Below are 13274 nucleotides of genomic sequence, written 5' to 3' on the forward strand. Positions count from 1 at the left end.
GGGGTTGGAGAATTAGACAGAAATGTTTTAGTTTTTCCAAAATACACCGCACCAAAACAGTAAATGAACCAGCAACTGAATGCTTGTCAAGGTAAGGATACAAACCTTTGTGGAGTAGACACGTTCATGAGATTCATCAAGGATAATATTTGTTGCCTGGTCAAAGCCTTTTAGGACTCCCTAAATGGAAAACCAAAACTGTTAATACAATCAATACCTCATACTAAGATCTAGCTGGTGCATTGGACTAACAACAGGTAACATACCACTATATTGCGTCCATCATTTGTGATAACTGATATAGTTTCTGCACATAGAGGAAATGACTTGAGAATAAAGTTAAAAGAGAGGTAAAATATAAGAGGCCCAAACCAACTAAGCTGAAAATGCACTGCAAAAGGAACGCTGAGAACTACACCCAGGAGTTAGAAATCACATTTTTCCCATCTTACGCATAAAAAAGAAAAAGAGTTTACTTATAAACAGGGTTTTGAAAAGTTTCTAACACTTGCATTGAAACACTCCTAAAGGGGGAAAGAGGGATCCATAAGATGCCTTGGGCCTCCAAAATTTTATACACGAGTCTCATTAGACATCAGTTCCACAAGCCAAGGTACAGCAACTGTTATACCATACATGCCTTGACTTGAGGCACACGCTGCTTGTAAGATTGCCAATCATGTTTCTTTCTGTTTCCTTCATATTCATCCCTTTTTTAATGTATGTTTCGAATAATCTACTACATCGTTGAACTATCTCTATGCGTTAAGTACTTTCTTAACAAATCTAGTAAGATGCTAAAATGCTTCGCATTACAACATTTTAAAATCAGATGTAATGATTTAATGTCCTTTTTTCAAACATCAATATTCATTGATTTATAAAAGCTTACACCTCAACACACCCAGATTCATGCCTTGGCTAAAAAGAAATCAAACACCTTGCCTATAGGTTAATATATACATTAAACACATAAGAAATAAAAAGGGCTTGTCAAAAATTTGCATACGATCTACAAGTGATTCAAGTCCAGGGCCAGTTGACATCTTGGAGCTCCCAAAATGGATATATCAGAGACACTATGCAAGATTGGTTATGAACCAAATTTTCTGCCCAAAAATAAAAAAATAAAAGACATGAGTTCTTCAAGAGACAATTTACATAAAGCTACAGAAATAAGATATATGGTAAACATTATAGAGAATTTCCTTCTTTATAACACCTTTAGGGGCTGGGAGAGAGTAGGGATGAGATTCAAAAGGACATGATATTATCAAATTGGTTAAAAATATAAATAAATAAAAAATAAGATGTAATAATCAATTCATTGAAGCTATAACTCTTGAGTCTTGACATACTAAAATGGAGGAATATAATGTGTTAATAAGAAATTGTCAATGATTCTGAAGGTCATTACTAGCTAATGGTTGTACAACCTGAAAGTAGCATCAGAAAATAAACTCACAAAAAGCCAAATGAAACATGCAAAGGAAGAAACAGAGTGCCTAACATCCCTGAAGAAGGCTGTTCACTTCAAGCACTTATCTAGACATATAATGCAATTTAAAGAGTGTGCGCGGAGATCAACCAACGACAATAATTCCTATAAGAAATGGCATAAAAGTGATGGAAATTTACCCAACTAAAAAGCACCAGATATTTACCATTATAGCTAAATCATAACAAAATTTCTTACCATCTTTTAGTAAGCAAGAAAATCAACCTGAGTCACACAAAAACATGTGAGCACACATTTTTTTTTTAAAAGCAATTCAATCTTGAAAGGTGCAGAGGAGTGCAACCTAAGTACACAAGATGTATACAGGAGAGATGTCTAATTAGGGAGATAAAGAAGAACACAAGTCCAAAAATTCCCAAAAAACTAGAGAATCGATGACTATTGTACACTATCATCCAAGCATAAAGAGATTTGAACAAGACAACTTTTACTCTATCACTAATTTCTCACGGTCTTCGAAATTCTTAGCATTCCTCTCTCCAAATGCACCGTATTAAGCATCGAGGAGCCAACCTCCAAGCTTCTAAAATGCACCTACTTTTGAACTGGCCTCTCCACTAGTCAGTAATTCCACAACTCTTCTAGGCACGACCCACTCTACATTGAAACGATGGAACATTGAAACCCACGGCTCTCTAGCCACGTCACAGTGGAGAAGAAGGTGATTAATAGTCACTTTATTCCTCTTACACATACAACACTAATCCGCCACTATGACGTGCCTCTTTTTCAAGTTATCCAACGTTAAGATCTTCCTAATGTTGTCATCCACACAAAAAAACTCGACTCTAGAAGGAGCCCTAACCCTCTAAATGCTCTTCCAAGAAAATGGAGAGCCAACGGGAATGCAGAGCACATGATAGAAGGATCTAGCCTTGAACTTTCGCCTTTTGGAAGGGATAAAAGATCAAAGAACGAAGTGACCAAATCCACCTCCCAATCATGCACGGATCTGATAAAAGAAATGTTCCACCAAAGGTTGCCACCACCAAATCCTCTTTACGGTGGGCAATACTAAACAATTCCAGAAAAGAGGCCTATGGCCTTCAGGGATTGATTCCCACCCAACAAATCATACCAAAACTTTATCTTGGATCCATCAGAGCAAACTAGAGAACAAATTTTGTACCAACTGATTAGATGGGACTTAAACTTGTCACCGACTCCAACCCACAGAAAATCCTTTTGAAGTACACAAGGGGTGCAAAAGAAAATTACCTAAGATTACAATCTAAAATTAGGAAGGAGAAGAAAACCTAATAATAACCACTGCTGCTTCTAATAAAGTTCATGCACCAATAGTATGATATACCAGCAAAATAGAGTTTACAATTAGCATAGAGTTAAAGCATATGTTCTTATTACACCCTTTTTCTTTTTTTGAGGAAGATCTTTTTAAGTTACAGTTCACTTCCGGTTCATGTAAATTAAATTAATCATATCTATGCATGAGTTCCACGGGACACCACCAAGATGTCTTGTTGACATACCTAGGATCAGAATAGAAATTGATCTGTCATCTCCAAATCTCTTTAAATCACAATGGAATCTTTCAATTATTATGAGATGTCAAATTTCATAAATAAATATGTGAATTCATATATAAACTATGCCTGCAAAGACCTGGAAATGAAAATGCCTGGCTAGGACTGATGGTATGAGTATGTTAGCAATTCACTTGTGAAGTATTCTAAATACCACATTTGTCCAGATTCAATATCAGGGGTAACTTGGGCCAAAAGGTTGAAACTGTTTTTAAGGATAATTGGGCCAAAGTTTTTTGTTTGTTTCCTTAAGTGCCTTTCCCACTAAAGGTGATAACAATTTTCATAAAGTCATAACTCAACCCATGTAACCAATTGGACAATGCCAAATGTGGTTAGAAACCTTGATGAAACAACTTACATTCATTTGGTACACGATGGAAATTATCTTTAACTCCCAATATAAGTTAAGGAACAATAAAGCAATAGATCTTGCAATGCAAGGAATGTAGTCACCATCTGATAACACACCACTTGATGTCTACCACAATGGAACCAAAAATCCCACCATAAAACAATCCACCATCATCCGAATCCTAAAACCCATGTACACCAATAACCCTTCAAAACAACCTCACCAGTGAAAATAAAGCTAAACCCTACAACAATAACAAAACCCTAACCCTGAAACCCTGCCAAGACCATAACCTTTCCTAACACCGCACCAATACCTCCCCTACTTAACTTCATACACCAGAAAACGCCACCAAAAACCTCCTTTACTAACACCCATAAAACCCTTCCCTACATCCCAAACCCCCACCACCTCATATTCTACACCTAAACAACCTACACAAAACATCTGAACACACATTCTGAACCTAAACGATCAACAAAAGCCCCCTCCCTTCACACATCAAGCTCACTCCTACCCAACCGAAGCCCACAACACCAAAACCTCCCCTTGGCACCAAACACCCTACTCCCGGCCAACCATGTGAAAAGATACCTCAAGGCACCATGAAACCAAACACTCGAGCCATACAACACTCCATCACCAAAAAACCCAAAAACAACCCATATAAGCCCCAAAACGAAACCCAAAAACAGCAAAACACACAAAATCACTCCCACCCATCACCTCATAGCCTAAAACACACCACACCAAAGACCACCGCGCTCACAGACTTAGCAAAACAAACCAACCCCACGCCGTTTCCGGCCACCCGCCGGGTCCAAACAAAACCATCACACGGACACCACACAACTCGGCTCAAGTACCATTCCAAACCCACAAACACACCCCACACAGGGCCCATCGGCTGCTACACTTATACAAATGAAGCGAAACTTGAAAACAAAAAATGAAGGGGAAATTCAAAACTCCTCACCTTGGTACTGTAGGCGAGAAACAGAGCAAGAGGGCGACCAATAAATGGCGACAAACGGAGCAAGAATCCGCAAAGGAGAGTGAAAAAACCCAAATGACGAAAATGCCTCCCGTTTGCTTAGATTAAGGCCTGTGGGTGCTGCACAGTGTATGCCAGGCCCACTACATTTCATACTTAATATGGACCCAAATCCCATTAAAATAAATAAATAAATAACAATAGTTTGAACTTTGAAGGTCATTGAATTGAGTAGGGGTGAGCAAATACCCGCTCAACCCGTCAAAACCGACCCGCCCTCCCCATTCCGCCCGGCACATGCCGGGTTTTATGTTATTTTTCTCGGATACGGGTTTTTTTCAAACCCGGGCGTGGCGGGGCGGGTTATTATAAAAAAAATGTTGAAAATCCCTTAGGGAAATTACTGCAGAGTGCAGAAGCTGCACGACGACAACTCCTAGAGAGAGAGATACCTGCACGACGACGGCTGCTTCGGGACACCGGGATAGGAGGATGGAGCGGCGCTGGAGAAGAAAATGAAAAGAATGAAAATGAAGAGAGGTGGCTTAGTGATTAGGCTTAGACGAGGGAGAGAGAGAGATACCTGCTCCCGTGCTCCGGCTGCTCGGCTGCCCGGGGACGGAGGGTCTGGACTCTGGAGGCTGGAGCTGGAGAAGAAAATCACAGAGGAAAAGAAGAGCCTTCCACGCGAGAGAGAGTATTTCCTTAATTAGGTTAGGTTATGTTGGGAGCGGGGCGGGTACCCAGGAAAAAATTTATTATAACCTGCAACCCGCCCGGGTTTAAAAAAAAAAAAAAAACTCGTATCCGAGAAAAATAACATAAAACCCGGCTTGTGCGGGACGGGTCGGTTTTGAAGGGTTGGGCGGGTATTTGCTCACTCCCAGAATTGAGAGAAAATTCATATTTGTATTTAGAATACATAATTGGCATTATAGGGTTCCAAAAATTTCCAAAAATATAGGGTTCCAAAAATAATATATAGGTATTGAATTTGAAGAATCTTAGAAATTGTCTTTAGAACCCCTAAATTCAATATCTGGGCATAAGGTTGTAATAGAGTCGAGTCGAGTCGAGCCAAGCTGAGCTGAGTATTGAATATTTAAATTCAATTTATTTAATTTATTTTCGAACATTAGCTGAACTTGAGCTTATTACTAAACTAGATAATCTATTCAAACTCTTTTCATTTAATTTTGAATGAACTTGAGTTTGTACACAAACTATTCAATTAACTTATTCATTTCATATATAAAGTAAATGTGATTTTTTTTTTTATATATATATATTTAATTATTGTTAAGATTTATTATTTGAGTAATTAGACAAATTAACTAAAATATTAAATAATCTAATCTTGAATTTATATGTTTATCTTATAATATGTATATACATTTATTACAAGCACACACATATCCATACATACACATAAACCCACTTATATACACAAAAAATACACATTTTTGTCAAGATTCACAATTATAATAATTTAAACTATATCTATTAACATTAAGAAGATAATTTATTTTTATCTTTTTAAATATTTAACATTTTCTCATTACGGAGTTAAAAACAATATTAAAAAAATAAATAAAAATGAAGTTATACAAGCTTATACAAGCCGAGGCAAAGTTATACGAGTTCAACTTGTTTAATAAACGAGTCTAAATTTTTATTCAAACAATGAATCGATTTCTAGCCGAGTTTATGTGAGCCGAACCCAAATCTATTTGCAAACGGCTTTATTTATTTATTGCCCTACCTATACACTAAAAGTTTTTTTTTTTTTATTATTTTATTTATTTTTCTCTTTTTATTTATTTATTTATATTTTTTTAAAAAGGGATTTGGGTCCATATTAAAATATGAAATGTAGTGGGCCTGGCACACACTGTGCAGCACGCCAAGGCCTCAATCTAAGCAAACGGAGGCATCCCCACCATTTGGGTTTTTCATTATCCTTCGCCGATTCTTGCTCCGCTTTCCACCTCTCCGTTTATCGCCGTTTATTGGTCGCCCTCTTGCTCCGTGTCTCGTCAACAGTATCAAGGTGAGGAATTTTGAACTTTCCCTTCATTTTTTGTTTTTGTTTTCGAGTTTCGCTTCATTTTAAATTGTGTGGCAGCCGATTGGCCCTGTGTGGGGGTGTGTTTGTGGGATTGGAACAGTACTTGACCCGAGTTGTGCGGTGTGCGTGTGATGGTTATGTTTGGACCCTGCGGGTGGCCGGAAACGGCGTGGGGGTGGTTTGTTTTGCTAAGGCTGTGAGCGTGGTGGTCTTTGGTGTGGTGTGTTTAGGCTATGAGGTGATGGGTGGGAGTGATTTTGTGTGTGTTGCTGTTTCTGGGTTGTTTTTGGGTTTTTGGTGATGGGGTGTTGTATGGCTCGAGTATTTGGTTTCATGGTGCCTTGAGGTATCTTTTCACATGGTTGGCCGGGAGTGGTGTTTTGTGGATGTTTGGGTATTCGCGCGCGTGTGTTGTGTGTGTGTGTGTGTGTGTGTGTGAGAGAGAGAGAGAGAGAGAGAGAGAGAGAGAGATTCAAATTAAGAAGGAAAGGGGGTAGACGTTCAGAACAAAGCTTATTTGAACCTCATAAATGAAGCTCTTGGAGCCATTTTAAACCAGCATGTGTGTGTTTGGGATGATAATGTGCTTATAAAACTGTAAATTGTTCTTTCTATTGATTCTAGTTGCTAATAATGTCGTTCCTTTGTTTCAAGTGCCTTGATAATGGGATCAGTGAGATGGAAATTTATAGTCTTTCCATGGGAGGAGATTCTGTACAATATTTATGGAATATCATATGAATGACTTTAGACCAATTCTGAGCAGTTTTGGAGCTGAATCTCAAGGTGGATGTGAAGTGGATCTGAATATTCCCACAACAATCATGGATTCTAATGTCATCATGGACAATACGATTATAGAGCCTCGTGATGACATGGAATTTGATTCTCATGAAGCCGCATATTCGTTTTACAAAGAATATGCAAAGTCTGCAGGGTTTGGCACTGCCAAATTGAGCAGTCGTCGGTCTAGGGCGTCAAGGGAATTTATTGATGCAAAATTTTCATGCATAAGATACGGGAATAAGCAACAGTCTGATGATGCCATCAATCCTCGACCTTCTCCGAAAATTGGTTGTAAAGCAAGCATGCATGTGAAAAGAAGACAAAATGGAAAGTGGTATATATATAGTTTTGTGAAGGAGCATAATCACGAGCTCTTGCCTTCTCAGGTGCATTTCTTTCGGAGTCACCGAAATGTTGATCCACTCAAGAGTGATGTTCGAGTACGAAGACGGAAAAATTTAGGTGCAGGGTCGAAGCTGTTCAGTGCCTATCAGAATGTTGATTGTTTAGAGAGTTATATAAGAACTCAGAATGATAAAGGACGGAGTTTGGTTCTAGAACCGGGGGATGCTCAAATACTACTGGAACATTTTATGCATATGCAGGAAGAGAATCCAAAGTTCTTCTATGCAGTTGATTTAAATGAAGAGCATCGACTGAGAAATGTGTTTTGGGTGGATGCCAAAGGCATGGAAGATTATACTACCTTTTGTGATGTGGTTACTTTTGACACCACATATTTCACAAACAAGTATAAAATGCCATTGGTTTTTTTTATTGGTGTCAACCATCATATTCAACCCACATTGCTTGGTTGTGCATTGATTGCAGATGAGACATTTTATACTTTTGTTTGGTTAATGCAAACATGGTTTATAGCAATGGAGGAACGAGCTCCAAGGGTAATACTCACTGACCAAAACAATGCCATAAAAGCAGCTATTAAAGCAGTCTTTCCAGGTACACGTCATTGTTATTGTTTGTGGCATGTATTGGAAAAGATCCCTAGACAGCTTGATTTTTTGTGCATGTGGAACGATATTTTTATGCCAAAATTCAATAAATGTATCTGTAAGTCATGGACAGAGGAAGAATTTGAAAAGAGATGGTGGAAATTGCTCGACAGATTCAATCTTAGAGAGGTTGAATGGGTTCAAACCTTGTATGAGGATCGCAAACATTGGGTCCCTACTTTTATGAAAGACATCTCTTTTGCTGGGTTGTCTACAACTTTGCGCTCAGAAAGCTTAAGCTCTTGGTTTGACAAATATGTCCAAGGGGAGACTTCGTTGAGAGAGTTTATAGAACGATACAAGGTAATTCTCGAAGATAGGTTTGAAGAAGAAGCCAAAGCAAATTTTGATGCATGGCATGAAACGCCTGAGTTGAAGTCTCCATCACCATTTGAAAAACAGATGTCACTAGTGTATACGCATGAAATTTTCAAGAAATTCCAAGTTGAGGTTTTGGGAGTAGCTGCTTGTCATCTTAAGAAAGAAAATGAAGATGAGATGAAGACAACATACACTGTTAAAGACTTTGAAGATAATCAGAATTATATAGTAGAATGGAATGAATCAAAATCAGATATATATTGTTCATGCCGCTCATTTGAATATAAAGGTTATCTCTGCAGACATACTATTGTAGTTCTCCAAATGTCTGGTGTTTTCAGCATCCCGTCTAAATATGTATTGCAGCGATGGACTAATGCTGCAAGAAGCAGGCATACCATTGGCGAAAGATTGGATGAGGTGCAGTCTAAGGTCCGTCGTTACAATGATTTATGTCGACGAGCCATAATATTGGGTGAAGAAGGTTCACTGTCTCAAGAGAGTTACAATCTTGCTCTCTGTGCCATAAGAGAAGCTTTGAAGCATTGCACAACTGTGAATAACTCAGGAGAGAACGATTCAAGAACTATGACCTCGGCAACTCATCCTGTTTGTGGTGTTGAAGTAAATCAATCCATCAATGCGTCTAATGAGGTGATGCCTGATCCTAAGGTGACTTATGCAAACAAGGCTCCTAGGAGAGCTGGAGCTGGGAAGGAAGTGGCAAGTAACAGAAATAGTTCAACCAATAAAGGAAAGGTTAGTGAATGTGATCATTGATATTTAACTTTTTAAATGTCTCGCCACTGGAAACTGTTTGAAAAAAAAAAAAAAACTGATGTTTGCTTGATGTATATAACAGGTACCCCAGATAGAAGCTGCGAGTCTGGGCATACAAGATGGCTTTCACCAAATGGTATGTATATGCTCTCATCATTATACCAATTTAGAAAAAAAAAAAATATTAAGGACTATTTCTGTTTCAATTTCAATTAACTTTGTTCTCTATCAAACTTGATGAAGAATTTGCTCTGAGTTGGATTCACCTTTTGGAAATTCTTTACTTCACAGACACAGATTGTTGGAAATCTAGTGGCAATGACCTGTGAAGATTTTTTTGCTTCTGAGCATGAAATAAAGCATTTAGCTTTGTGAATATAATTTTTGATTTTTTTGCTACTGATAGTGTAATGTGGTTATGCCAATACAAGCTAGAATTTGTGGTGGCATTCAACATCGGCCTCGATAGCAAAGTTTTCCTCTAAACTAGTTTATTAAATTGGGTTGGAGGAATTTTGTCTAACCTAATTTATGAAACTGACATGTCCAAAAATGCACATGACTTGTCTCGCTTGCATTTTTGATAAGAGTATTCTTACATGTACATATCGGTTTAATAGATTGGATTGGAGGAAATTCCTCCAACCTAGTTATAGTTGTGGCAACTCGAGAATGTTCTTGTAAGGTTTGTTTAGCTACATAGTTTTTACTTAGGTCATGCTTTTGATGAGATTTTTGATGTTACCATACTTGTGGCAGGAAATGCCTAACATGAGGCCCGCACAGTTACATAGCCCGGTGCCGACCCCATTTCAAATCATGGTGCCTACAATGTTTCAAAATGTCAATTCAACACAGTTCAATAATGTAGCTTCAACAAATTTGCACGAAAATCATCTCCCTCGGTAGCTTGATTTTTAGCTTCTGTTGTAAAGATTACTTACACATTTAACTGCTTTAAGGACTGTAACAAAAGCACTTGTTAACATGTTAGCTGTTGCCAACTGTTGTCCAAGGTATGAAAAAGTAGAATTCTGTTGTCCAGTTCAGAATTTCTCTTGTAAAATTCTGTTGTTGGGGATCCCATTGCTGTGTCCAGTTCATTAAAATTCTGTTGTCCAACTGTTGTAAAGATTACGTGCACATTAACTGCTCGATTTCTCTTGTAATAAAACTAGTAATATAAGGCAAGCCTTTGTCATGAATTATACATTTTGCTTGCTTGTTATTTGCTTATTGGATTCCATTCATTTATATTTATTCTCTTATTTTAAGTTTGGTATTAATCCTTTTAAATCTACTGTATTTCTGTTTGGGCCTGTTGTTGGGAGCCTACCCCTCTTGAATTTTGCTTTTCTTAACCCATTTCCCAGATTTGCTCACACACACACACACAAAAAAAAAAAAAAAAAATGAAGCTGACAAACATTTCCTTTGCTCCTTATTGTAATCACCCAGCCCATCACCCTCTCCTTGTTTTGGAGCTAGTGAGAACGATACGAAAGTTTCTTATTGGACATGCTGATGGCTGAACACAAAAGGCTAGAAAAGCCTACACCATCAATTTGTGAGAGAGACTGTTCAGGATAAGGTTTTCTGGTTATTGGTTCCTAGTATTCCTAGTAGTGTTTTTTTATTTTTTGGTTAAGATGACGTGGTTTATGCCAAAGTATAAGAGTATTGATAGCAGCTCTCCTATATGTGGTTCACTTCCTTTAAGTTTAGAAAAAATGTAAAAAAAATGTTTAAAAAAGCCACTCATAGCAGATTTCTTATATCATCTCTAAACATTAGGATCGCTATTGCACTGTAGCAATCCTTGTGCTTATTAAAAAATTAAAAAACTCATTATCTCTCCTGAATCATTAAAAAAGTAAATAAATGATATTTAATTAGTATACGAATGATAAATGGAAGCTATTGTGGAGTGTATGAAGACAGAGAAGTAAAAAATTGTTTTGATCCTTAAATGTAGGGAAAATGACAAGAAAACGGCAGAAAATGCTTTAATAGTTATAGTTGGTCTCTCTCATCTATCTTTTTCGCTTAAAAAAGAAAAAAGAAAAAAGAGGACTTGAGAGAATTTGCGAGACCGTGGCCTTGAAATGTTCTAGGAGTGGCGGGTGAAATTATTTTTGGCCACTCGTTTATCTTATTGCTTGCTGTGAGGGGAAAGTTAAATACTCAAAAGATAGATAGTTGGTTTTGGCTTTCTTGGAGATATGAAATGTTTTTATGTGGAATGGATGGGGGAGAATATTGGCCATCTAATCTTTTTGTTTGTTGCCTATTCTCTAGAGTGAATGGTGCACTTTGTTACATATATGTCATATATCTTGGGTTCACAGAAATTGGAAGGATAATTCAGCGGTTGGCCTTTATTTTAAAGCAAAATCTTTTTTTTTTTGTTTTTCCTTTATGGACACTCAATCCCAGAGCCATTGGACTTTTTTTTTTAACCTTTTGTCTAATTATACTCGAACATGTCATATGCCGATAGCTAGCTTCCTCATCAAAGCAAACACCTTTTTTAATGTACAACACAAAAGTTTTGTTTGATTACATATTGGTTAGAGAAAAAAGATATGATTAAAAATATTGAACCCTTTCTAAGAACATGTACTAATTGGGATGCTTAATCCCAATCATTTTGCTAAACAAAAAGCATGATTCCAGTTTAGTCAACACAATTAAACAAATTTTTCCCTATTTTCACTCTCAAACTTATTAATATAGAGTTTCACTTAACGTGTAAGTGGACTCTACATCCCAAATTGTCCGAAAGGCACTTTATCATTCCAACCTTGCCTCTCTTATTTTTTTTGCCTAAAATTCATAAAATTCAAATAAAAAATTTAAGGAGATTTTCGTCATAAGGTTCTACTAGTATTTATTTACTTATTGGTAATAAGGTTATTGCAACACCGACTCGCTCTCGTTGATTTGTCGGTCCGATATGTGACATTTGTATTTGGATTTTGTTACCAACTTGCATATCAAATGACATCGTTAATTATCTTCACGACGGGGTTTATCATTATAAATTTATAATAAAATCTCAATAATTCAATTGGAAAACAATAATTGGATTTTGATGAATTGTGCGTGTTAGAATAATAACCTAGATCGGAATTTTGATCGGGATTGTTCAAGTTAAAAAGTTTTATTTGTATTATAATTAAGTTTATTATCTATCTATCTAATTTATCATATTTATTTTAGCTTTCCCACTAAAGAATGGAAAAAGCAAGAAGCTCTAATCGTATCATTATAATAAAGAAAAAGCAAAAAGTTCAAATCATATCATTCTAATAAAGAATGAAAAAGCAAGAAGCTTCAATGATAAATCATTTCATTATAAAGGGCAATGATTAGGCGACAATACAGTTTGTTGTTTTTCACTGTTCTCTTACAACGTGGGGAATTTTTTATAACTTCATTTTTTTTTAAAAAAAAATGATAAAATATTTTTTTTTTCCATAAAATAATACATTATCTCAAGAAAAACAACTTCCTCAAAGACAAAATTTGTAGGCAAGATGAATTACATTGAATCGAAACACCGAATCACCTACCTACATACTTTAATAACAAATGCTAGTTTACATTAAAAATACATGTAAAAATTATATACTCTAAGAACAAATGTTAGTTTAATAAACTAAATTAAAAGAATTTACTCTAAACCCAATTTAAAAAAAAAAAAAAAAAAAATTGCCCATAAAAATGCCCAAAGACATTAATTGACATGAACAAAATAGGTGCTCTCTTTATTGGTCTTATTAATATAGCTAGATTTTGTAGCATCCATGGTGTTTGCTATAAATGCTACAAATTCTAGTTTTTAATGCTTTTTATATAGTGATTTTTTTGTTTTTTTGAAAAAATATTTTG

At 36.4% G+C, this 13274-nt stretch overlaps 2 protein-coding genes across 6 annotated transcripts in view; one reads left to right on the forward strand and one right to left on the reverse strand.

Moving 5' to 3' along the window:
• LOC132164357 (sm-like protein LSM8) overlaps positions 1 to 5129 on the reverse strand; it is a 5765-nt gene extending 636 nt beyond the window's left edge. Inside the window, exons 1-6 of one of the 3 annotated variants that reach the window (XM_059574855.1) lie at positions 4996 to 5128; positions 4865 to 4915; positions 4395 to 4532; positions 1010 to 1109; positions 267 to 307; positions 106 to 180 (exon numbers count right to left, since the gene is read on the reverse strand). In XM_059574855.1, coding sequence (XP_059430838.1) covers positions 106 to 180; positions 267 to 307; positions 1010 to 1046 — 153 coding nt within the window. In that variant the 5' untranslated portion in view covers positions 1047 to 1109; positions 4395 to 4532; positions 4865 to 4915; positions 4996 to 5128. Of the gene's footprint in view, positions 1 to 105; positions 181 to 266; positions 308 to 1009; positions 1110 to 4394; positions 4556 to 4864; positions 4916 to 4995 lie in introns of all 3 variants that reach the window. The other 2 variants (XM_059574856.1, XM_059574857.1) reach the window with 2 other exon arrangements.
• A 1180-nt stretch (positions 5130 to 6309) lies between these two features.
• LOC132164250 (protein FAR1-RELATED SEQUENCE 4) lies at positions 6310 to 10640 on the forward strand. Of its 3 annotated transcripts, none has more exons than XM_059574719.1 (4): positions 6310 to 6462; positions 7135 to 9359; positions 9463 to 9516; positions 10140 to 10640. In XM_059574719.1, the coding sequence occupies exons 2-4, from the start codon at positions 7206 to 7208 to the stop codon at positions 10287 to 10289; spliced, it is 2358 nt and encodes a 785-aa protein (XP_059430702.1). In that variant the 5' UTR covers positions 6310 to 6462; positions 7135 to 7205; the 3' UTR covers positions 10290 to 10640. The 3 variants fall into 3 exon arrangements, with proteins under 3 accessions (XP_059430702.1, XP_059430704.1, XP_059430703.1); XM_059574721.1 differs by having other exon boundaries at positions 7247 to 9359; XM_059574720.1 differs by lacking the exon at positions 6310 to 6462 and having other exon boundaries at positions 6479 to 9359.
• The last annotated feature ends 2634 nt before the right edge of the window (positions 10641 to 13274 follow it).

Source organism: Corylus avellana, chromosome ca10, assembly GCF_901000735.1.
Source record: "Corylus avellana chromosome ca10, CavTom2PMs-1.0".
Classification (NCBI taxonomy): Eukaryota; Viridiplantae; Streptophyta; class Magnoliopsida; order Fagales; family Betulaceae; genus Corylus; species Corylus avellana.

Bases quoted from the DNA above. Each gene is read 5' to 3' on its own strand.
- LOC132164250 (XM_059574719.1), top strand. From the start codon at position 7,206: ATGGAATATCATATGAATGACTTTAGACCAATTCTGAGCAGTTTTGGA. The intron at 9,360-9,462 runs GTTAGTGAATGT...TGTATATAACAG, and splicing joins GTTCAACCAATAAAGGAAAG to GTACCCCAGATAGAAGCTGC. The intron at 9,517-10,139 runs GTATGTATATGC...TACTTGTGGCAG, and splicing joins AAGATGGCTTTCACCAAATG to GAAATGCCTAACATGAGGCC.